At 38.9% G+C, this 26,846-nt stretch overlaps 1 protein-coding gene across 4 annotated transcripts in view; it reads right to left on the reverse strand.

The window, feature by feature from the left end:
• The window catches only part of DOCK1 (dedicator of cytokinesis 1), a 466,948-nt gene that overhangs the window by 156,092 nt on the left and 284,010 nt on the right, over positions 1 to 26,846 (reverse strand). For all 4 annotated transcript variants that reach the window (XM_070752482.1, XM_070752481.1, XM_070752480.1 and 1 more), the window contains exons 30-32: positions 19,437 to 19,515; positions 17,016 to 17,116; positions 7,670 to 7,728 (exon numbers count right to left, since the gene is read on the reverse strand). In XM_070752482.1, coding sequence (XP_070608583.1) covers positions 7,670 to 7,728; positions 17,016 to 17,116; positions 19,437 to 19,515 — 239 coding nt within the window. The remainder of the gene's footprint in view (positions 1 to 7,669; positions 7,729 to 17,015; positions 17,117 to 19,436; positions 19,516 to 26,846) is intronic.

Consider the following 26,846-nt stretch of genomic DNA (forward strand, 5'->3'; position numbering starts at 1 on the left):
ACTATGAGCATAATTCGGGTTTAGCCTATCCAACGTAATTTGCAGTTTCCGACCCATAAGAAGCTCGGCCGGGGACTTGCTTGTCGGAGTTGTCGGAGTAGAATGCTGAGAGAACAGAAAATCTGCAAGCTTTTCCTGCCAAGTGCCCCTGGACATTTTCTTTAGCGCATCCTTGGTGGTTCGGACCATACGTTCCGCCTGCCCGTTAGACGCGGGATGCCAGGGGGCTATAAGGCCGTGCCGGATACCCGCACCCGCTAAGAATTCCTCAAATTGAGAGGACGTAAATTGCGGCCCATTGTCGGATACTATCAAATCCGGGTAACCGTGGGTTGCAAAAAGGGAATTTAGTACCTGAATAACCGACATAGAGGTGGTTGAGTGTAACATGTTAACTTCTAACCATTTTGAGAATGCATCAACTGTTACAAGAAACATTTGACCCATAAAGGGTCCTGCCAAGTCCACATGTACTCTGGTCCAAGGACCTGCTGGCGGTTCCCAGGCTAACGGGACCCCCTGCGGTGGTGACGGTCTCTGCTCTTGGCAGGGCCAACATTGGGATACCTTATGCTCCACGTCTTTATCGAGGCCTGGCCACCACACATACCCCCTTGCTAAAGCTTTCATTCTCACCACCCCTGGATGCCCTTTATGCAGGAGAGAGAGAACCTTTTCTCGTAGATGTGGGGGAATACAAACTCGACAACCCCTTAGAAGACAACCTTGTATGACTGACAGCTCGTCCTTGCAGCGAAAAAATGGACTATAATCTTCAGAAGGGGAGACCCTGGGCCACCCTCTTAAAACCCATTGTAAGACAGTGGACAAACACAGATCCCGTTTGGTCTCCTCAGCTACAACGGATGCAGATAGTGCTAAGAACTGGTCCGTAATGGCTAATACAGCGGACGCTGGAGCTGGGTCCAGAAGTTCCCGAGGCGAGGGACAACGGCTCAGTGCATCCGCATGAGCAATATTTCTGCCCGGCCGGTAGCGTAGGTGGTAAGAGTAATTGGCCAAAAAGACTATCCACCTGGACATCCTTGGCGACAAAATAAGAGGGCTCTGGCGATCACCAGACAACAGGCCCAGTAGGGGCTGGTGATCTGTTACAATATCAAAAAAACGGCCATACAAGTAATCATGAAATCGTTTAACCCCGGCTATGATAGCCAGAGCCTCCCTATCAATATGGCCAAAATTCCTTTCGGCCTTGGCCAGTGTCCTTGAAAAGAAGGCCAGTGGAACTTCATTACCATTCGGAAGTTTGTGGCTCAGTACAGCGCCCACCCCATACGGGGATGCATCACAGGTTAAAATCAAAGGTAAGTATGGGGAATACTGTGCCAGAACAGCGTTAGATGTGAGAACCTCTTTAACGGCCCCAAAAGCAGCTGCCTCTTTGGGCCCCCAAGCCCACTTCCTATTCCTATCAAGAAGCCTATGTAGGGGCTCGGCTAATGTAGCTTTATGGGGGATGAAAACAGCGTAGAAATTCAATAACCCCAGGAAGGCTTGAAGCTCAGCCTTAGAAGTCGGAGTGGGGGCCTCCCAAATGGCCTTGGTCTTTTCAGGGGTGGGGTGGATTCCTTGCTTGTCAATGGTAAACCCTAAAAATTCCACCTGTGACACTCCGAAAACGCATTTATGGGCCTTGAGTTTCAGACCCGCTTCCTTAAATTTGGACAGCACTAGTTTGACCCTATCCAGAAGATCCGCCTCAGACTGGGCGGAGACCAAAACATCATCGAAGTATGGAACGGTGCCAGGAATCCCATACAATAATCGCTCCATAAGCGCTTGGAAAATTCCAGGGGCCGTGGACACTCCAAACTGTAAACGTTTGCACCTAAACACCCCTCTGTGAGTTGAAATAGCCTGTGCGTCGGCCGCCTGAGAGTCCACGGGCAGTTGTTGATACGCCTGGGATAGGTCAAGTTTCGCAAATACCTTACCCTCCCCCAACGAGTGTAATAGATGTTGCACCACCGGAACAGGGTATGAATGGTGTGCAAGGGCCCTATTAATAGTACACTTATAATCACCACAAATTCTTATTCCACCTCCCGCCTTAACAGCTACTACAATCGGGGTCTCCCACGTGGATTGATCAATAGGTTCCAAAACACCTTGAGCCACAAGGTGATCCAATTCCGCATCAACTTTGGGACGCAAGGCTAAAGGTACCCTGCGTGGTTTAATCCTTACCGGCGGAACCAGGGGGTCTAATCCAAACGAGATAGGGGAACCCTTATAGCACCCCAGATTGCTATCAAACACATCTGGGAATTGTGACTCCAGTTCAGAAAAAGCTTTCCCCCCAGACACTAAATTAACCCCTGAAACGGAAAGACCTAGGGATTCGAACCAATTAAGGCCCAATAAATTCGCGAAGGGCCCATCAACAACAATAAGAGGTAAATGTCCTGAAAATTTCTTGAATTGGACCAGAAAACGGCCCTGACCCATAACTGGAATCAGGGACCCCTGATAGTCCCGAAGATTCAGAGGACAAGCAGAAAGAGACCTCTTAGTCACATGTGGAAAACAACTCTTGATCGTTGACCATGGTACCAAGGAATGGGCAGACCCTGTGTCAATCAGCATCGAGCAAGGCTTTTTCCCTAGATTGACAGAGATGCAGATTTTCTCAGTTGCCGGGCCCGTAGCGGCGATCCTGACGGTGGTTTGAGAGCGGAGGCGGCAGCTAGAAGAAAAAACTGAAGAATAAATGGCGTTACACTGAGACCGCCGGTACGTTGAATCCCTTGGCGGATCACGGGAACCACCAGCCACCGGATCTTTGTAGCCTGCAGTAGGAGTAGAATAAGGGCGGCGGAAATTACAAACCCGGGCGATATGTCCCCGACCCCCACAGCGGCGGCACGTCACGTCCTTAAAGGGACAAACAGCCCGGAAGTGATCGCCGCCACAGCCTCTGCATGGAGAAGGAGGAGGAGGGCGGGGTCGGGTGGCAGGCGGGGCCTCCCGCGGCCTGGAAACAGCCAGGCGACAAACCTCCTCCTCAGACGCTACGGCATTGTCCACATCCTGAGGTAATTTCGAAAGCTGCTTGACTGGGGCTAGCGAAGTAGCGTTGACAGAAACGTCCATAGCGGCCAGGGATTGGCTGGACATCTCGAAAGCTCTCGCCTCCGCGAGAGCAACTTTAAACGATAGCCCCTGGATAGCTAGAAGGCGGCGCTTCAAGCGCCCGTCCTTTACCCCAAACACCAAACGATCCAGCAGATAATCTTCCAAGTCGGCAAATTCACAGTACAGGGCAGCTCTCCTGAGAGCAGCTACGTAATCGTTGACCGACTCGCCCTCTTGTTGATTACGATGAAAGAAAACATAGCGCCGAGCACAGCGGGATGGGGCAGGGGCATAATGATCCTGGAGGGTGGATAGAAATTGCTCCCAAGGCACGTCGTGAATTAGAGTCGGAGCAAAGATAGCCCTGGCGGTCTCGAACATTTCGGCACCGCAAAAACTCAGGAAGTACGCCCTTTTTCTGTCCCCCGAAATTTCGGTAAACCCGTTAGAGATGAGGAAACATTCGAACCTTGCGACGTAGGAGTCCCAAGTTTCCACCCGTGGGTCGAACGGTGCGAATGTCAGTTGCGTAGACATGCTGGAAAAGGAAAAACTAAGCAAAATTCGAGATGACACAATCCTCGTCGCCACTAATAAGTCGAGACCGGAGCGGAGCGAACATCAACAGTCTTTATTAGTCGGAAATAACACATAACAAGAACAGGGCTTTGACAGCTGACAGGGTATTTATACCCGGCACAAATATTACTTAACCAATGACTAACCAGTATTCCTCCCGCCACCCAGAACAACCAATTACAAGACAGCAGCTATATCTAGGCAAATACATTACAGCGGTGCCTGTGGTACTGCCATTAGAGCCAGTTCGGGGGTGTGGCCAAATGGAGATTGCTCCCATTTCAGCGAGCAGGGAAAATTCCCACTATAGGTTCTATAAAACCAGTCTGAATCAGGAGCAACCCACCTCTGATCCTGCTTGGTTTAAGCATTAGATGGTACATTTTCTCCATAAGTACCTGTTTATCTAGTGGAAGTGCTGGAGACTGGTCATGTGCTGACTTAAGAGATATTATCTTTTTGTTTAGTTTTGGGATAAACAAAAACTTCATTGTCATCTGGTCTGATCCTGTTGTGCAATGTTTTAGAATTGGTAAGAATTATTTTTATTTGGTTATTAAATGTGTGTGGTTCCTGATTACCAACACATATAGTGTGTGCCCCGATTACCAATAATATAATTTTCCAAAATATAATTTTGAATATATTTTAAGTTTTTAGTCAATTATTTCATTGCTTTTATTTTATTGTATTATTGCATTTAAAGATAGTATTTTGCTTGTGAAGAAAAAAATTCTGATTAAGAACAGTATGGATAAATAAATAAATAAATCACACACCCCACACACCTACACACATTGTAAATATGCCTCTTGGCCTTAGTTATGGGAGACTAGAAAATCCAAAAGACTTGAAAAAAATCATGTTGAGTAGACATATAGTCCTTAGGCACAGTCATTCAATTGTGACAGTAAGATAAACTCATCCTTGTCTTTTACACTACTTTAGTGTCAGTTCATAACACTGTACTTATTAATCTTGGACATGTTCAGATGACATATACTGTTAGGCTTCCAGGCTACATAGATACCACCATTCAATAATTTGCACTAAGAATTATATACAGTCAATGCTAGACTATTCCTCTATTCCCAGAAGCCAGGCACAGCCTAAAACACTAATTTTATATTCACATTCCTCCTACACACTTAAAAAAAAAGTGACAGGCACAGCAGCAAATTTAACACTCAATCTTCTGCAACCAGCAGTAATATCCAATTACTTATAGTGGCTGTGAATTTTAAATTTCTTCCAGGATGTCTTTTTCCAACTTACTAATTATAAGTTTGACAGTATTAAGGCAGAGAAGTTGTAGATCAAATGTCAATAATTAGTTCAAGGCACTCTCTCATTGATTACTTTATTAGGATTATTCAACTGTCTTTCCATCATCTATTAAAATTAGAGATACTGTCTCTGTCTGAAAAATAGATTTATATAATATCATCAACTTGATATTATGTCAAATCTATTAGGTCAACACTTTGGAAACTGAAGTTCTGGTTGAAGAAAACTAATAATCTAAGTACAAAATTAAGATAGAAGCCCATGAGGGCATAATAGACCTACGGATGATGTTACTAGACATTTGATTAGGTGCAGAAATAACATCATACTCTCCCTAAAAAAAGAAAAAACGTGAAAGATAAATTCATATAGTCTTCTTGTTGAAATTAGTGATAAATGAAACTGCTAATGTTTGCAAAAACTTTTGATGAAAAGTAAAAATATCTACAAACTATGCCATGTATGTGCGTGTTTGTACAGTATATGCAATTTCGTTTACTGTTTGTCTTATAACAATGATTCTGGATGGTATACAAGAATTAAAACCAAAATAATAAGAATCCAAATATCAATTGTTCAAAATCACAAAAAAATAATCTGATTCAATTTAAAATATCAACAGCAGCTGAGCTCATTTAACCTTTCAGCACTCATACAAGACATGTTCTTCATAAAAAGTAATGCTGAGGATAAACTTTGTGAAGGGCAATAGTCTTACAATGAATTAGAGAGATTGCCTTTGAAAAATGCCAAGCTAAAGTGAGCAGAAGGACGTTTACAAAATCCTGTGCTGTTCTGCCAGAAGAAAGTTCCTGAACAAAACCGAAGAGAAATTATTATACAGAACATACGCCATCTGAAACCCCAGATATCCCAAATTCAGTATTAACTGACATAATATAATTAAAAAGGAATGAATGACATTAAAATCCTGCTGTATTCTATACTCCAAGTAAATCATAGAGCAATTACAGAACTCCTGCTTAGACTCCTCCAGTGCAGCTTAGAAAGGTTCAGCATTTTAAATAACTAAAAGCTTATAATTGGATGAAACCTCAAATATAAATTCATCCAGTCCAAATCAGGAAAATCCTGACATCTTACCAACTAGACTTTTTAAAAATTCTGGCAAATGAGAACTCAAAGCTTGTTATTCCATAAATTAATAAGTTGCACCATCAGGAAGTTGTGTTTTAATCCTTCCTTCCTTCCTTCCTTCCTCCCTCCCCCATTCCTCCCCCATCCATCCACCCACCCACCCACCCACCCACCCACCCACCCACCCACCCATCCATCCATCCATCCATCCATCCATCCATCCATCCATCCATCCAACCAACCATGCCTAATCTCAACTGTATTTCCTTTTTCTTTTTGCCTGTTCCTGTTCCCATTTCTGAACTCTTTGGGAAGTTCCCAAGAGATACTTAGTCTGGACGCCTGGTGACTGTTTGGACTATTCCCTGCAGATTTTTTTTAAGCAGGATTGTGAGAATTAGTGGGCATTTGCCTTTCACTTAGGTTTGAGCAGAGTGATTAGCCCAAAATTACCCAGTTGACTTCATGTCTAATGCAGGATAAGATCGCATGGTCTCCTGATTTCTAGCTGAGAGCTTTAAGCAAACTGTTCTCAAGTTTGTGTCATAAATTTAATTAATTATATAACCACTCTGTTATATAATAAGTTAAAGTTAGCTATAATATTTTATTTTGAAATCATGCAGAGTAAGTATACCTAACACCTAACCAAAAAAACCCAAAAAACAAAAACCCCAAGTTGTACCCCACTCTTCAGAAAGAAGAAGAAAAATAAGCAGCTACCAATTGTCAGTTTTTTAAGAATATCTTATAAGAGTGACAGAACATATCATTGAACAATCTGTTTCATGTCCATTCTTCTGCTTCAGAACAAGCCCACACTTTCTTCTTCCCAAGGTACTGTACTTTTCCACATTTCCGAACATTAGCAAACCTCAGCCATATCTATATTTTGTGCATTTCTTATTGTTTATATCTTACTGTGAACCTGATCTTCTCACATTGCTGCACAGGCCCGTTTTTGGCTGGCAGAGTGCTGCAGGAGGGCATGGAGGGCAAAAACGAGGCACGTGGGAGCCGTGCATGGCCCCCTTGTACCACTTTTGGGACAATAAAATGTTGCAAGAAGCTGTTCAGGCTGAAAATGAGGCAGAAGTGGCTGCACATGGCCACCACGCACACCATTTTGGCAGGCAGTTTTGCTGCATGAGTTGCAGAAGACAAGTACAATGCTGATCTGGCATTCAAAGAAATCCAGTTGGATACCCCTGCACAAGACTTAAGGATACTAATGAATAAACAAAGGTAAATAAACACTTACATATTTAAAATACTTAAAAACAAAGCCAAAATTTATATTAGACTGCAATCTCCTACTTTCAAAGAACTGTTCAAACTATATACTAATGAATACATTTCAGGAAAGGTAATTCCTGCAATTAGTTACTGTATGGATCTGTCATATGAAATCTGTCATATGAAAAATCACTGTCAATTGTTTTCTTGCACAAGCCATAACAATAAAAAGCCTATTGTATGTATATTTTCTATATATCAACTACAACATTACAGAAATAAATATACAACCATATGTCCACAAAATTTACAAACCAAGCATAAATTCACATAAGCAAAATATCTAAAGATCAAATATTGGGATTCTTACCCAGATTATACCACATATCCCGAATCTCAAAACCAATTTGTCTTCTCATATCACCATACCTAGAGAAAGTGCAAATTTTTATTAATTTTTTTTCATATTTTTAATTGAAATTCTTTAATACTTTTAATAGTTTTGATAGGGGCTGTCCCTATCAAAACAAGGAGCATTTAGAACTAACTTTGTTATAACTAAATAATGGCAGCTTTTTCAATTTGTTAAGTAATATTTCCACTGTTATCAACAGGAAAAATGTAAGCCAACAATATATTGACATTCATAAACAATACAAAAGAAAATGATTAAATAAAAAATAAAAAACAATACTAAAGATGCATCCTAGCTCCTACTTTAACATCTGTGTTTCACAACTTTTCTTAAAGGAAAAAAGAATTCCAGTGGGTATCATTTTTTCTGTAAACATTTCACCTGTGGGATTTTCAGTGGCATATTGCATAACTGTCCCTTGTGAATCTAAGGTGACAGCATAGATTAATGAAAGTATTTTTCATTTCCCAGTCTCTGATATCTGATATCTGAATAAAACAAATTCATTACCCTTAGGAAATATTTTATGTTTAGCTTATTTTAGCATATATGGAATGTAGAAAATGGCAAATGATAAATAGCAGCAATCAAGAATATCCAATCCAGCAATGGGTTGCTTCCAGTTTGGATCAGTTCTTAGAAACCCATAGCGGTGACAACAATGGGAGGCTCTGCCCACCCACTCGGGACACTTCTGTGTATGCGCAGAAGCGTTGAATAAGTGTGTGTGAGAGCATGTACACAAATCAGTAGCAATATAATTTAGCACCCGCCACTGATACAATCATTTTAATTATAAAGTTCTTTTTTAAAGCAACCATGACACCTGCTGCTGCCAAAACACTGGTGTAAAACAATCAAATCTTGTTTGTTGGAGAAATGACATTCGAATATGGAAAAAATAATTTGGGACACACAGTTTCAAAATATAGATTAATATAGATTAATATAGATTTAAAATTACAGATGAGTAACAGTAACGAGCGATGCTGAAAAATTTCACAATGGTTTTTAAAATGACTTGGGAATCACTAGAAAATGAAAAGTTGATAATGTCTTCTAGAAGATATCTCTGCTCCTGAGTAGTGATGGGAGAACCGAACCCGCACAATTCGGGTCCGTACCGAATTTTGTGGTGTTTGGCATGCTGAACACGAAATTTTTTCAAACTTTGGGCAAAGTTCGGGGTCGTGTTCGGTGTTCGGAACTTTGATGTCACTGGCAGGTTGCTAAGGACGCCAAGGTGATCCCTTCCTGGATTCCATGGAATTCAGGAAGTGATCACCTTGGCATCCTTAGCAACCTGCCGGTGACGTCAAAGCTCCGCCCCCAGAATCTCTTCATGGGAGGGATTCCCCGTTCGGGTTCAGTTACGGTTTAGCCGAACTTTGCATAAAGTTCATCCGAACTTGCCGAACCCGAACACCATTGGGTTCACCCATCACTACTCCTGAGAAATAAGATTGTAAATATGGTAGTGAGATTATTAGTATAAAAATACTGATGAAAAGAAAACTGAAAAACAACAGGTAAATTATAAAATTGTCAAAAGTGCATTTTCCCATTAATTTAGGGACATTTAATTTATTTCCTGGGCTCAAAATTCAGAATGAAAATAATCTATCATCGGATATCATGGTATTTATACATTCTAGAAACCCTTGGGTATTCAGCATTTACATGAAAGGTCTGAATAAGATCACTCAGTGTATTGTTATCTATAGCAGATGGTCTGTACATTAGAGCTTATGTATTATCTATACCAGTGATAACGAACCTTTTTTTCCTCAGGTGCCGAAAGAGCGTGCATGCACGCTATCACGAATGTGTGAGTGCTTATACCCATAATTCAATGCCTGAGGAGGGTGAAAATAATTTCCCCCACCTCCTAAGTCCCTCTGGAGGTCAGAAACGGCCTGTTTCCCAAATTCTGGTGGGCCCAGTAGGCTTATGTTTTGCCTTCCCCAGGCTCCAAAGGGTTCCCTGGAGCTGGAGGAGCGTAAAAATGCCCTCCACCCCCGAAGGCTCTCTGGAAGCCAAAAAACCCTCCCAGAGCCTCCATGTGAGCCAAATACCAGCTGGCGGGCACACACATGCACGTTAGAGCTGAGCTAGAACAACAGCTCGTGTGCCAGCAGATATGGCTTCGCGTGCCACCTGTGGCACCCATGCCATAGGTTCGCCATCACTGCTCTATACCCATGTATTATATGAAGTATATATCACACCTCTTTTTTGGGGGGTAACTCAACCAGTAGGAAGACATAGTTACTGATAATAATGACTAAGCAAGATATCTATACTGAATTAATGGAAAATAAAACAAATTATATTCTAGTCCTAATCGCATACCTATTTTACTTTAATTGTGTTTTGTTTTTAAAAAAGGCATGGTAGCTTCGATTTGTCAAACCAGACATTTAAGGTATAACGGATGGGTTGCTGCACTGATAGTTAAGTTCTGGGTGTAATTCAAAGTGTTGGTTATCACCTTGAAAGCCCTAGCGTTGTGTTATATCGGGATTCACTTTGCTTTGACAAACATCCTCTGTGATTGTACCAAAGATTGACACTATCCCCTTGCTGGAAAGCTCTAGGATCTCTTTTTTTTAATCTCACACTTAAACTGAGAATGAGTTAGTAACCATTTTACTTAAGTTCAAGGTTCAAACGGGACCATATCCAGGTTGTATACTCCCAGAGTGTGAAGAAAAAAACCCAAATAAAACTTTTAATTTTAACTTTAACACAATAAGAGCATTTGATATTGAATATAGTTATGATTTAAATCACATTGATGTAGTGTAGTTATTTTCCCCATAAACGTATATAAATTTTGCTTTAACCACATGCTTTTATTGATTTCCTTACAATTAACTTTCTTAATTCATTGCTTACAGATATCTGCTTTTAATACTGTTTTATACTTAGTTGCAAGTATAATCACTTGCAAATACCCAATTATTTATCAAATAATCATTTATCACTTTCAAACAAATAACCACTTTTTTATTTATTTAGTTATTGCGTGCCATATTATTACCTCGGTCTTCTCCAATTCCTATATTGTACTAGAAATTTATGTATTGTATGTTTATTTTAAAAAAATAATTCTATGTGGAAGTTTATATAATCCAATGCAATAATTTAAAGAAGTTAATTAGGATACTATAAACAATTCAAATTAAACCAAATAATTTGTTCTGTTTGATTTTAGAAGACAAAACTGCAATCTAGATAATTTACATTTTATGGCATAAGCTTGAATTAAACTAATTCAGGTCAAATACATGGATCATGACCCTGATCCATCATCAGGGGTCATGAACCAGAAGCATAGGAAGAAAACGCAATCAGAACTAAACCAGAACGAGAAAAGCATTTTAATTTTCAAACTGAATCTAGCCATACTTTCTCAGCTACAATATTCTCTTTGCTGTAGACTCTTTACAGTAATTTATGGACCTGCTTTTATTTTTATGCACACATAAACACACCTGCCAACTGTTCTCAATTGGCTGGGAAAGTCAGGGCAGTGGGAATCATTGTGTTTGAAAAATTCATCATAAGAAATCTAGACATGGCAACAGAGAGGACAAAGCATAGCAACCGAGAGGACTGGAAGTACACTCAAGAGTCAGATTAGTTGGACTCCGTGGCACAATGATGAAACACAGATTTCCTTATTGTAAGTCTCTAGGCAGAGAAAGGAATTGGAAGCAACCAGGTGGGGTACTTTGAGAGCCTTGATACAGAGAGACTAGTTTTGCTATAATACTAATCATGTAAGGTCAGCTGTTATAACTGACATATTTATATTATATTAAGAACATTACTTCAGGGATTGTTATTTTTTAATGGACGCTTAGATCTTGTTAGAAGAATAAGTCCTAAATTTAAAAAATATAATAACAGGAAGAAAATATGGTGATTAATAGTCTACTAGTAAAAAACAGTTATAGCAATGTATATTAACCTATGATTATAAAGTGGCTGAATATGTCAACTTAAGCATTGGTATTTATGTGTTTATTTTATTTATTTATTTATTGATTGATTTTGTCCAATACACAGTGAGGGTTTTAGTGGGTATACACATAGTAAAATACATGATGAAGGTTATAGAGGATATACTCATAGTAAAATATATCTAAGAAAGAATAGAAGATAAGTTATAGGAATAGAACATATCAATGAAAGAATAGAAGAAGCGATATAGGAACAGAAGAAAGGTATAGGAGATATAGGAGAGCAATAGCACAGGGGACGGAAGGCACTCTAGTGCACCTGTACTCAGAGGGCAGAAACCAGAAAAAAAGGATTCTGGTTTCCTGAGAAGATAAAAGGTCTTGACTCTATTTATTTATTTATGCATTTATTACGTTTATATGTCAGAAATTTAAAGGGATTTTACTATCAACTGCCACCATGATTAGAGTTCTCCTAAACAGCACTTCCCTATATTTCCCATGTTCAACTTGATTTCTACTTCAATAAGCAAATCAACTAGAATTTGCCACTTTTAATATTCAAAGTGGCAAATTTCAAATTTATAGTACTGTATATGGTGTTCTTACAAATTATTAGGAATCAAATGCATCTTGCATTCGGAACCGAAAATGATATTTAGCTTCTGTGTGTTTACTTTACCTACTTGTTATTTAGTAAAATTAAAACTTCCCACTCAATTTTTATTTATTGATTAAAGCTATGTGATACAATATACTGAGGAAACCTCCTATGTTTAGAAAAGAAATAAGGAAGGAAAACAGCATCCTGACAGCTGAGCATCAACTCCCTGAAGCTGTCATCTTAACAACTGGCAGGAAATGAAGGTTGTCATCTGTGATTGAGAGCTTAGGAGAGTTCTCTAAAAAAACAGGTACTGGATGTGAGGTTAAGTACTTTGAATGTCCTGCTATATTCTAGGTTTGGGTAGAAACTGATGTGCAATCAAGAAGGTTTATTTGTAACCTTCTTATTCAGAAGAGTATTGTAATCTATTTAAGTGCGCTAATCATAAGACTTGTTAATTTTAAAATAGTATATTATTTTAAAAATTATATATTTATCTTTTTTCAAACAAAATTCTAAGCAAAAACAATAGAACTATATTCTCACATTCTATAGGCCATTTAGACATACAATATATGCTTGTTTTTTCTTGATCCAATCTTCAAAAATTAGCAACAGAGTGGGGAACACCAAAAGTAGTTACTTTCTTGATGTGTGACTGTCCATTCATCTTTCTGAATATCTATTTTGTGCAAATTGTATACAACCATGAATGGTAGAACATAGGAGACCCATAAGGGGATTGTTCTCAAAGACTTTTGCTTATATGGAATATGAAAACATAGCAAAATTGAAACCTCTGAAAAGAGTCAATTTATTCTCTCTCAAAAAAGATTGTTCCCATGGGAATTGCTTGAGGTAATGGCAGTCAAATAAAAACATGCCACGAAAAGTTACCAGACCAAACTGGGGCTTGCCAAGGCTTGTTAGAAAGTATAACAGTGAATGGGAACTTGAATTTAGGAGCTATAAAACCAAATGAGGTACTTTACACAGTGGGCTTCCTGTCCTGCTTCAAATTTTCTGGAACTGAAATACAGTGATACCTCATCTTACAAACACCTCGTCATACAAACTTTTCGAGATACAAACCCGAGGTTTAAGATTTTTTCCCTCTTCTTACAAGCTATTTTCACCTTACAAACCCACTGCCGTGGCTGGGATGACCCGCCTCTGGACTTCCGTTGCCAGCGAAGCACCCATTTTTGCACTGCTGGGATTCCCCTGAGGCTCCTCTCCATGGGAAACCCCACCTCCGGACTTCCGTTGACAGCGAAGCACTTGTTTTTGCGATGCTGGGATTCCCTGGTGGGATTCCCCTGCAGCATCGCAAAAACACAGAAGTCCAGAGGTGGGGTTTCCTATGGAGGTGAACTTCAGGGGAATCCCAGCAGTGCAAAAATGGGCACTTTGGCAGGCAAAAGGGGTGAATTTTGGGCTTGCATGCATTAATCACTTTTCCATTGATTCCTATGGGAAACATTGTTTCGTCTTACAAACTTTTCACCTTAAGAACCTTGTCCCAGAACCAATTAAGTTTGTAAGACAAGGTATCACTGTACTGGTTCGTCAAAATCTGAGCTTCATAAATGTGTGAATAAGTGAAGCTTTTAATGCAGAAAGTGACCAACAGAAGTCGTAAGCCTGAATTTGTTTTTACACAGTCTCAGTTTTTGGCTAAACAAAAACAAATAGTGCTTGTGGCGTTACAAAGGCCTTTGCTATATCATTCCATTTACCCTAATAACCCCATTGTTCTAAGCTAGGGGATGACTGCCTCCATCACATAAAACACTAATTCAGTTCCAATTATTAATATCTCATTGGGTTAGATTTTTACATTTCTAAAGCTGTAACAAACTGCATCAATAAGTCAATATGGAAGTTTGTAATGAATTATGAACAAGACATTATGCAAACATGTATTTCTACAGTATGTTCAGATCTCTTATGCTGGCAAATTGGCATCACTACTATAAAAACGGTTACTGTTACAAGCATATGCTTATAGGCTACAAGCTGGTTGCTATCTGCTAATTCATAAACATCTCTTTATTTAACATTTTTGGTGCTCTATTAGTGACAGAATTTTTGTTTGGATCCAAAAACCAGTCAGTTAGTCAGTCAGTGTGACTGTCTGTCCTTTCAATTTTATTTTGAATAATTCAGTGAAGCATATATCGCCTCCTATTTTTTCAACAATTTTGAGAGGATGTAGGATTGTGAGAACTGGACTGAAAGAATGAATTAAACATGGATAAAGTTCCATGTTGTTCACTTTTAAAAGTAAAAATAAGGGGAATATAATTCTATTATTTACAGCCACTCTAAAAATCTATGAAGAGAAGAGGGACAGACAGGGAAGGGAAACAAGGGAAATAATATGCAACACAGTATGAATATCAAAATATTTGCATTCACAAAATCCTATTGGCCATGGAAAGATGTATTGTCTCTGTGGACATTCTCCTCCTAGAGGTGAGGTGGGCCCCCGTTCTGTGGCCTTGACTAATTGTAGTCTCCGAATGCTTTTCAGGGATTGCCCCATGCAGAACATGTTGCAATAGTCCAATTGCGAGGTGATTAGGGCATGGGTGATTGTGATACAAGCTTTCTGATCCAAATAGGGTTGAAACTTGTACACCAGGAGAACCTGCTCCAGAAAAAAGAATGGACAGACGGTATAGACCTTTGGAGGCAATACCCACAGCCACTTGGTCTTTTCAGGGTTAAGCCTGAGCCTGTTAACTCCCAACCAGACCCTCTCTGCCTCCAGGCATTGGCACATCACCAGCATATTGCTGGTACCTCACCCCGTGCCGTTAGGTGATCTCACCCAGATGAATTAAATAGCAGAACTCTGTGGAACCCCACAAAGGAGGGGTCTATGGGTCGATCTCTGTCCTTCCATCAACACCGACTGAAACCGGCCGGAGAGATATCAGGAGAATCACCATAATATGATGCCCCTCACTCTCAACTCCCCTAGTCATTGCAGGATACTATGGTCAACAGTATCGAAAGCCACTAGAGAGGTCAAAAAGCACCAAGATAGAGCAATGACCTTTATCTCGAGCTTACCAGAGGTCATCCATCAGTGTGATCAAAGCAGTTTCTGTACTGTAGCCAGGCCTGAAGCCAGATTGAAAGGGTCTAGATAATCAATTTCATCCAATGACCATAGGAGCTGGAACACCACCACTTTCTCTGCAACCTTTCCCACAAAGGGTGGCTGGGAATGAATCCATGGATGCAATAAGTGCAAAAAATGCAAACATTTTTTCACCTGTATCACAGCTAGATAAGTCCTAATAAAGGCTCTTAACAGTGTTCAGTCAGATTCAGAATTACTAGTTCTCCAGCATTTCTCCAGATGTCTTTTATGGTGCTTCATCTCCTGGAATTCCTTGATGAATCAAGGAGCACCTCTGGATCCATCGCCACGGAGATGTTAGTATGGTTGCTAAAGATCTGTAGTTTGTAGTCTCGCCTAAGTTCCCTTACTCTGCTTGGAACCTGTTTCAAGATGTTTTCTTTCTCCCTGAACCCCTTGCTTTTTTTCATAATTCTGTCTAGATCTCTCTCTTGTCTGTTCCTTGATTCTGTGAAAGACCAGTTTCGAAGTTTTGGGTATGATCTGTTATAATCTCCTCTTCCTTATCCTTGTGTGGTGCGCTGTGGCTTTGGGCCTGCCATACTTCAAAGAGCAGAAGCGGGCCCTTTCGTCCTCAGATAGTGAGGGTGCCTATCACTCCAGCAGGCAAATGCCTTCACATTGCTGTTACCCGGGTTAGCCCTCCTCAACCACACAGTCCTCCTAACTGTCTGTGCCTTGAAGGGTCTCTGAGAATTGAAGAAAAAATAGCCTTAAAGGACAAGTATTGTCCTTCCACAGCTGTCATCCCCCATGTCACCATCAGAAATCTGAAATGTCTGAGATTTATTTATGGAATTCACATTTAAATCAATCTCAAAATTAGCTACAAGAAATTTTATTATGTATTTTTTGTAGGAAGTTTACATAAAACATAAAATCTAACACAAATTAATAAAAATAGTAAATATATTAGCAACAAATATAAGTACAATTACACAATTATCTCTTGCTTTATGATTACAAAAGAAAGGGGTTTTTTTCTGATCATCAAACCAACAAATAATAAATACTTCATTTTCTCTTTTCTGCAAAACAATCATAAGGGGTTTTCACTCAGTGATAAATATAGACATCTAATCAAAGAGTTTAATGTATTCATAATAGAAAATTTCCATCATCTCCACATTACAATATCTTATAGAAATATTATTTATTTATCAATTTATTTATTTATTTATTTATTTATTTATTTATTTATTTATTTATTTATTTATTTATTTATTTATTTATTGTTTGGATTTATATTTTATAATATAAAAACTACTGTTAAAATGAGATTAAAATGAACAGAAAAACTAGATGATTAAAATTGTGTTTTCCAATGGTAATTTTGAAGCACTTTGACTCCATTTAAATGATGTAAGGTGAACGTTTGCTTTATACTTTAATTTTGGATTCTAACTTCATGCTAAAATATGATAAATACTTGAATCATAGTTTCAAATCTAACCTTTCATCATGCTATGATTACTTGTCAACCTGTCTTGAGTTTTCTGAGCATCTCAAGTAATATTATGCTAATAAACTTTCACCTTCCTATTCATGATTTTTATCTGACATATAACTTACTTGTTAAGTATTTTGCATCTTTTAGTACTTGAAAAATTCTCCAGTTGTAATGACTCTTGGGTAAGAAAAGCAACAGCAAGATGAAAATAATTATTCCAAAGCTGAAAATAATAAAAAAGACAAAAATCATCAACATTTTAATTATGAAATATGCGGGTAAGTTAGCAAAGATGTAATTTATATTGTGTATATTAAGAAAACATTAAGCTACTTGATGGCTCCCTGCTTGCTCTCTGTAAGTAATGTCTGACATTTAGATTGTCAACTGTTAAAGTTTTTTTTTCAAAATGAGAATAAGCCTATAGAAATCAGCCACACATTATTTCTACTGTTTATTAGGACCGTTAGGCCTCAACTTACAACTGTTTGCTCCAGCCACAAATGGAGCTTTGTGTATACTATTCTAGTAGTACTGTGTTTCCCCGAAAATAAGATGTACCCCGAAAGTAAGGCATGTTAGAGGTTTTGCAGAATTTGTTAATATAAGGCACCCCCCCCCCCGAAAATAAGGCGTAGTGGTGGAAAAACATACGGTACCGTAATATGCTTCCTTTCTTCCTCCCCCTCCCTCCCCCATGCCTGGTTTTACTTAACCCCAAAATTGAGCTACTTGGTGGCTCACAGGACCTCTGCCGCAACAGATCTTACCACTGTGTCTTCTGTTGGCCGCCGCGGGATCAGGAGGTGCAATCTAGGCAGCAGCGGCCAAGGCTCAGCCCCCTCGCCAGACCCGCCTTTTTTTGACGCCGGCGCCGCTTGGGGCGGAGCCCTCGGTGGCCATGGGCATTCCTCCGGATCCGGAGGCAGAAGACAGCCCGATGGATGGGTGGCTACCTGCCTGCAGCAGCAAAGGGTGGCGACGGTTTGGGCTGGTCAGCGTCGGGAGCTGCTCCTCCGATGCCACTGCCGATTTCACTGACAGAAGACACGTGGGCTACCAGACAGCTGAGAGGTCCAGCGGCAGCGAAATTGGCAGTGGCATCGGAGGAGCAGCTCCCGACGCTGACCATCCCAAACCGTCGGCCCCCTTTGCTGCTGCAGGCAGGTAGCCGCCCATCCATCGGGCTGTCTTCTGCCTCCAGATCCGGAGGCATGCCCATGGCCACCAAGCGCTCCTCCCCAAGCGGCACCGGTGCCAAAAAAAGACGGGTCCAGTGAGGGGGCTGAACCTTGGCCGCTGCTGCACCAGATTGCACCTCCTGCCCCCGTGGCGGCCAACAGAAGACCTGTGGGCCGCCAAACAGCTGAGGGGCCCAGCAGCGGTGAAATCGGTGGCAGCAAAATTGGCAGCAGCGGGGGCAGTAAGGCTCTTCAAGTGGAGCGTACCAACACTCCAAGAATTAAAGGGGAAGGATCAGAATATAAGGGCCCCCCCCTCCCCGAAAATAAGACATAGCACAACTTTTGGAGCAAAAATTAATATAAGACAGTGTCTTATTTTCAGGGAAACACGGTATTTGAACTAGTTTTGTACTTAAATGTCTTTTCATTTGAAGTAAGGAATTTTTGTGAGGTTGTTTTCTTTAAAGGAGAAAGTATCCCCCTTTGTCATGTTAAATTTTAGATTTTTATCTTAGTATCCTGGAATTTCTTTATGTTTCTTAAATGTGGTTTTTAATCTAATTAAAATTGAGAGATGGAAAATTATTTGAATAGGACATGTTTGGGGTGATTCTCTTTTGATTTAATTGACATCTCACAACATTTATTTTATGTATTCTAATCTGATATCTTTTAAATTGACTTTATATTTAATTGTACTTCCATTTACAGTGAAGGATATCTGTGATCTTAAAAAGTGAAACCACTTTTTAAATGTTGATTTGTCTACAGTTAAGAGTTAAAATATGGAATATTGAGTTGAATACATCTTATTCTAATTATCAGCAAAGAGTCCAATTCTTTGCTAATAGCTGGATTGAAGAAAATGTTACTTATTAGTAACCATAAGTGAGAGATGAGGTATGGGATGAAGATGAGGTGAAGGGATAGTGAAATTTTTTATATTTGTCATGAAAAAAGTCGAGATTGCTTTTTAAGGGGGATATTTTTTCTAATTTTCCCCCTTGCTTTTTTGCATCTTCTTTCTCTTTTAGCCTATATTATCTTTTATTATTGTAATCAAAACTTTTATTAACATTATTATAAAAATAAGGTTTTTTAAATTATTTAATAACAATTTTAAATAACATAGACAAGGAACATACAGATTGTCATTATGTCCAAAATTTGTATAAACTCTATATACCTATAATATACAAATTCAGTCTATCATAAATAATTACATACATATATCTTATGCTATACATATATAGATAGCACATTCAATGAGAATCTTAAAAAAAGAGGACCACAGAAATATACAGTATATCGAGAAGGACTTTTAGAAATAAGGAAGACAATATTTGGTGTATGATTTACCTGTAGCTCAAAGCTGGTTTGATCAAGGAATTTTTTGTTCAGCATATCTGCATACTGATTAATTGCTCGCAAAAAGACTCTGAAAGATCAGAAGAAAATTACATAATTACACATTTAAGACTTTAGTACCTTTGTAAATGTGGCATTCCAATTAGTTATAAATCTAAAAGTGCCAGGAAAATAGATGCTATAGCAATAATTTCAAAATATGTGCAATTTTACCACTATTAAGTATATAGAATTATATGCAGATATTTCAGAATCAATCAAGGAAATTAGCATATGTAGAATCTGATAAACAACTGGAAGCTTTTGGATGAATTCATTTCTCTTTACCATAAGATCAAGAAAAGATCAACAATTCTACGTATGTATGAAGCAAAAAAATATTTGCTCCACAAAGCCACAAGTTTTCATTGTTAAAAATCAATAGCTGATGAACAGTGCTTTGAAAATTCTACTTGTCAAAAGCTTTTACCTTTCTGTATATTTTATGCATAGTTTATCATCAAAAAGAGTGTAATTGGATAAAAACCTTCCAGAAAAATATTTGCTTTGAGCAAGAACAAATGTTACTATTTAGTAACATAATGTTTCAAGTGAAACTCCCTGGCCCTCAAATCGAAGCTTTCAGATCTTCACCACCATGATAAGAAAACTGAAGTCCTAAGCCCAAAGCAAGGCTGCAACAAGTGAAGGGAATAGTAGCAAGGATAGATCACATTTCAACCTCTTTCTCACTACTATTATGGCAGGTCTGAGTTCACCTGAGGTGGAATGGGAGAACTAGCCACAGCCAACTCATCACAGCCAACCTGCCATGGCCAACTCACTGCAGGACAACTTGCCATGGGACAATTGAACCATTCAATTTAATTATTTAAAATAAATTAAAAATATTTTATTTTTTGTCATTCACATTTCATTTTGTCCATCCTTTTGTATTTTTTATTTAATCACATCAGATATTTATACAATTAGCACAAGCCCCCCCCCCCCCCGCGGCTGAGGCTGTGTACTCTCACCACTTCTCTCTCTATACCAATGACTGCATCGAAAACGATCCATCATAAATCATAAAGGGCAGACTCATTTTGATTCTTTCCTTTTAATATTTTGAAGAGGATCCTTAGTCAGGGACTTTACTTTTTAAAAAATGTCCTCAGAAAGTTATTTCTTAATCTGTTAAATTACTAGATGTTGTGTTTGGCTCTGGGCCAACTCCTGCTCCAAGGACTGTGGGGGTTGATGTGGGAGAATCCTCACATTATCAGAGACCAGTTTTACTGCCAACAGCTTCCAACAGCGAAGCGTCTGTGTCAGGGGAAGATTCTAGTGAAGTAGGATCAATGGAGGAGGTAATTACAGGCAGCCCATTAGCTAATTACCCCATTAGTGAACCATCATTATCATTGTTAGGTTCAGAAGAGAAGCCATTCATAGATGTTTGCAGATGCAGGTTGATGTCAAGGAAGGAACAACTGTGCAAGTATTATAGGAAATAAGGGAGAACACCTGTGGCTGGGGCAATTAGGCTAGTGGGACTGCTGATAAATTGCCAGTGTTGTTGCCTCTTGGCATGGGAGTTTATTTGTTTTGAGAGAAAGAGACTTGTGGTTTGCTTCAGAAATTTACAAAGACTTTTGTGAACGACTTCAGAATTTACAAGGACTTTGTGGAACAAAATTCACAATTAAGTTTAAGCATGAGGACTCTTGAAAGGGGGGTGGCTGTGATGTCTTCACAGCTGCTTTTTATCTGCTTTGCTCTTGTTTTATGTTTTTCACAGCATTCAAGGCTTGTTGTATGTGGGAGAGCACTTTGGCTGATTAAAAGTGCATTTTGGATAGTATTTTCCTTTTCAGAAACCAACTTTGTTTACTTTACAAACGTGTGTGTTTGAATTTTTCCTTTGGACTTAATTGGGGGGCTTGTAACGTGAAGCCCAACATAACACTAGAGAAACCTACTAAATTAAAAACTAGGTAATTAAAAAAAACACTTCCTTTTCATCTAATTAATTATTTTTGAAAGAAGCATAATTATACATATACAGTATATCACTGTTCAAAAAAAATTATTCTACTAATAAAAAATTATTAAGATGCAAAGCAGCCATACTGAGTTGGACAATTCCTGAATTCAGACATCACTCTTAAGTAAAAGCAAGCCAGGATTTGTACGTACAATATGTTGCATAATAAATCAGGGTTTATAAATGACAACTTCTTAGTCCATATAACATACTAAGCCATGACCAAAAAATACCATGATGTATAGTATAAAGTAGTGGTACATAATAGTGTTCTGCCGGCGTGTCCCAACCGCCCGTAATTACAGGATAATTAGTTCAAAAAGACACACATCACACGATAGAAGGAAAACCAAAAGTCTGTATCAACAGAAAAGCAGAAAAAACTCCCTTTTTAAATGTCAAAGGGATTTTCTGGTACATACAAGGCACAGGTTAAATGCAATCCAATTTCTCACCCAGTAACTGGGAAATTGAGTCCAATTCCAAAATCCAGAAAGGCCACACACAGTCTTGAACAGGGAAACAGCAAAACTACGATCTTGACGAAACTATGAATCAGATAAACTTCCACAAGGCTAAACCAGCACACTGCTCTTTTTATCTGTAGCCCTAATTGCAGCAGCTCCACCCAACCACAGGTGGCCTCACTTATCTCCTGTAATAATCCTTCAGTTGTTCTCTCCTATGCATCACTCTACGCATGCGTGGGTCCATCATACATTTTTGTTCAGAATCCAGGGATGGTAAGGATGATTGATCTCCTCCTGGGCTGTCTGTCAAACTCCCATCTTCCCTGCTACTCACGCTTTCTTCATCAGAGGAGCCTTCATCGGAAGATTCTATCGGGAGAAAAACAGGCCTGTGGCATGTGGATGTTTCCCCCACATCCACCTCCACATTTCTTGGGGCAGGAGCTGGGCCAGAGCCAACCACAACATAATAGTATGAAGTAGTATAGCATAGTCCCTTCATGTTGGTATATTATTTTTTGTCATAAGGATGGCATAGAAAGAAGAAATTTACCTAAAATATAGCTGAATATTTGAAAGGATCAGATGGAAACTGCTGTAAAACTAATCCTTTAAATACAATCACATATGATATTCCCAATATTTTATTTAGTTTATTCACATATTCCTATTTAGTAGACAGCTGACTTTAGAGAAGAACAGCAGGCATGATATCTAATTCATAATCAGATACAATTAGTCCTGAACTTATGCCAGTCATTTTATATCAATCTCAAATGCAAATTATTAAATGCTAGAAGTATAGTCAATAAGATGTCAGAATTCCTCCTTCTTCTTGACTCCTCAGTCTTTGATATTATCTTTGTCTGTGAAACATGGTTTAATGCATCCTACCCAGACTCCATTATTACAACAAGGAACTATCTTGGCTCTCATTATGACTGTGAATCCCGCAGAGGAGGCGGGGTAGCTATATTTTACAAAAAATCTATATGCATTAAAAACATCAAAGTTGCGCAGGATCTATTACTCCCTGAAACTATTGTCTGTGATTTATCCCTAAATACCACAATTCGCTTCTTACTCTGCTACAGAGCTCCTGACTATGACATCGCACATGCAAACAAATTATCAGCACTACTAATGTGGGCTACCCACTGTCCACACCCCATCATCTTCCTTGGTGACCTCAACCTACCACACATTAACTGGACATTAAATGAATGTAGCACGGAACCTATCCACTCTACTATATATAAAACAGTCACCAGTCTGGGACTTGACCAACTAGTAAGTGACAATACTAGATTAGATAACTGTCTGGATCTCATCTTCTGCAACAGCAATATATGGCTTACAAATAAAATAACCTTTTTCCAACAGTGACCACAGCATGATAAACTTCACTCTCAACCTAAGCCACACTAAGATCCACCCAAATAACGCGACTCCGAAATTCAACTTCAAAAAAGCGAACTACAAACTCATTGATGCCCATCTTTCAATATTAAACTGGCAAACTTTATTCTCTAACTGCAACTCTATCGATGACCTCTACAACACATTCTTGCTTGAGATGAAAATAATCATCAGACTTTACATACCATTTGCATCTACTTCAATCAAGAAAAATAACCTCCCCATCTCAATAAGAAAATTACAATGAAAAAAAATCTCTCTGGCGTAAAAACAAAAAAGGACAAGCAATAAACTTCAAAAGCCATTATAAAAGCATATGCAAACAAATAAAAGCAGAATGTCTCAACTACCACAGCATACAAGAGGAAAATCTTCTACGCACCAAATCCAATCGTGCTTTCTACAACTTTGTCAACAACAAACTCAAGGACTCCCACCTCTCAAAGGACCCAACAACAAATAATACCACGATGATTCATCCAAAGCTAACCTTCTCAATTCATTTTTTGGTTCGGTCTTTGTCAACAGCAACGGCTCATCCTCCAAATTCATCACTCGCACCTCAAACTCTCTCAATGACCTAACCCAAATAGACTTCACTGAAGACTGAGTTCAAAAAGCATTACGTGATACTAAACCCTACCTATCAGTCAGAACAGATGGTCTATGTGCATACTTCCTAAACAAACTCTCTTCTACTATAGCTGGACCACTAAGCATAATTTTTGAAAAATTCTTCAGTACAAGCACACTTCCTAAGATATGGTCGAAAGCAATGGTCATCCCCGTTTTCAAAAAAGGAGACCCGTCTCTTGTCGATAACTACAGACCAATATCACTATGCTGCATCCCATGTAAAGTTATAGAATCAATTATAAACCAATCAATTACTCTCTACCTAGAAATCAATAATCTGCTCTCTAACAAACAATTTGGATTCAGAAAAAAACTATCCTGAAATCTATAGCTCCTTCACTGCAAAAACACATGGACAACTCATCTTGATCAAGGAAAATCTATAGATGCAATTTATATTGACTTCTGCAAAGCCTTTGATTCAGTGGTCCATGACAAACTACTCCTAAACCTCAAATCCTATGGCATCTCAGCATCCCACCACAGCTGGATTACTGCATTCCTGTCTAACAGGCAACAAGTGGTCAAAATAGGAAGCTCCATATCCACACCCATTCCTGTTAAAAGTGGTGTCCCCCAAGGTAGCGTACTGGGACCTAGCTCTTCATTCTCTACGTCAATGACGTTTGTGAGCTCACCACAAGCAACTGTGTTCTTTTTGCAGATGATGTAAAACTCTTCAACACCACTGATAACACAACTACTCTACAAAAAGACCTAGACTCAGTTTCTGACTAGTCCAACACATGGCAACTCCAAATCTCAACCAGCAAATGCTCTGTCCTACACAATGGCAAAAAGAATCAGAACTTCAAATACAAATTTAATAAACAAATTATCACAGATAATCCCCACTCGGTCAAGGACCTCGGAATACTAATAACTAAAGATCTAAGTGTCAAAGCCCACTGCAACAACATCACTAAGAAGGCCTCAAGAGTTGTTAATCTAATCCTATGTAGCTTCTGCTCTGGAAATCTCACACTACTTACCAGAGCTTACAAAACTTTCGCCAGACCCATCCTCGAATACAGCTCATCTGTTTGGAACCCATATCGCATCTCAGACATTAACACCCTTGAAAATGTTCAAAGATACTTCACAAGAAGAGCCCTTCATTCCTCCACTTGAAATAGAGTACCCTACGAAACTAGACTTACAATCCTGGGTCTTGAAAGATTAGAACTACAATGACTTAAACATGATCTAAGTATTGCCCACAAGATCATATGCTGCAATGTCCTGCCTGTCAAAGACTACTTCAGCTTCAACCACAACAACACAAGAGCACACAACAGATTCAAGCTTAATATTAACCGCTCCAAACTTGACTGTAAAAAATATGACTTTAGTAATCGGGTTGTCGAAGCATGGAACTCATTACCGGACTCTTTAGTATCATCCCCTAACCCCCAACATTTTACCCTTAGACTATCCACGGTTGACCTCTCCAGATTCCTAAGAGGTCAGTAAGGGGCGTACATAAGCGCACTAGAGTGCCTTCCGTCACCTGTGCTGTAGTCTCTCCTATATCTTGTATTTCTTCTCTACTATATCCTCTATAACCTTCATTGTGTATTATTGTGTATTGGACAAAATAACTAAATAAATAAAAATAAATAAATATACAACAGCCTCAGAATGGGTGCTTTACGGCCCATAAAGTACTTCCGGCTATCGTGAAATGTCACACATATCCCTACAATCATGTGAAGGCATTTCAGGCATTTAGCAAATGCTTGCATTTATGACCAGTTACAGATTCTTATGGCCATGTGACCATGTAAATCCGTGATTATTCTCCTTCCCTCCTGCTAGAAACCATAAAAACACCACTCATTCAAAATAATGGGATCACTTTACAATCACCCTAAAAGATGATAGAAAAATGGGTCCAGTCACATGGATGCCTTGACTTACAATCAAATAACCAAATTTCTGGCCCCGATTATGATGGTAAATGTAAGATGAAAAGCTAAAATTAATTATGATACATCAATATCTGATAGACAATCTCTCCAAGGCACATAGACACATAGACACATACCACACAATGAAGTTTTGATTTTCATCCTGTTTCTGCCATTTTTGTTCTTGATTAAGCCCCAAAATATAAACAAAACTCATTGCCTGGAGGAGAAATGATTGAAAGTGAAGAGAAAAAAAAAGAACTTGAAGTTTCTACTCTAGCATTATAATCAGAATTATAATACAGGTGTAGAATCTTTTCTGCTACATTAGTCTGAGAATACTTGTATGGCAGACACTGCTGAAAATGGATCACTATTTCCTGGAAAAAGAAAAAGAAATATTCTGAAGCTTTAGATAATCTTCTGACTGAGTCACACAAAAGCTGACATAGTTTCATATTTTAACAGAAGGGAGAACATAGAGTAGTTTTTTAGAAACAATAAAGGATATGATAAAGTAATTCTGGAGAGAAAGTATTCTATATTATTTGCATCAGTTTCACCCAAAAAAAGAAACAGCAGCTCAACTAACCAGTAACACGACTGTAAAAAACAGATTTGAAACAAAATTTAACATAAGCAAAATTACAGTAAGATCACTTATCTGAACTTGATGAATACAAATTGCCAGGACCAGATGGATTACACCCCAAAGTTCTAAAGGAGCTAGCAGATATCATTTTAGAACCACCACACCACATCTTCCAAAAATTACGGCACACAGGAGAACTACATGAGGACTGAAAAAGAGCTGACATGGTCCCAACTTCAAAAAGTGGGGAAAAACAGGCCCAGGTAACTATAGACCAATCAGCCTAACATCAATACCTGGGAAAATACTGGAAAAAAGAAGAGTAATAACCAGCAACTAACATAGATT

This window comes from Erythrolamprus reginae, chromosome 5, assembly GCF_031021105.1.
Source record: "Erythrolamprus reginae isolate rEryReg1 chromosome 5, rEryReg1.hap1, whole genome shotgun sequence".
NCBI classification, from domain to species: Eukaryota; Metazoa; Chordata; class Lepidosauria; order Squamata; family Dipsadidae; genus Erythrolamprus; species Erythrolamprus reginae.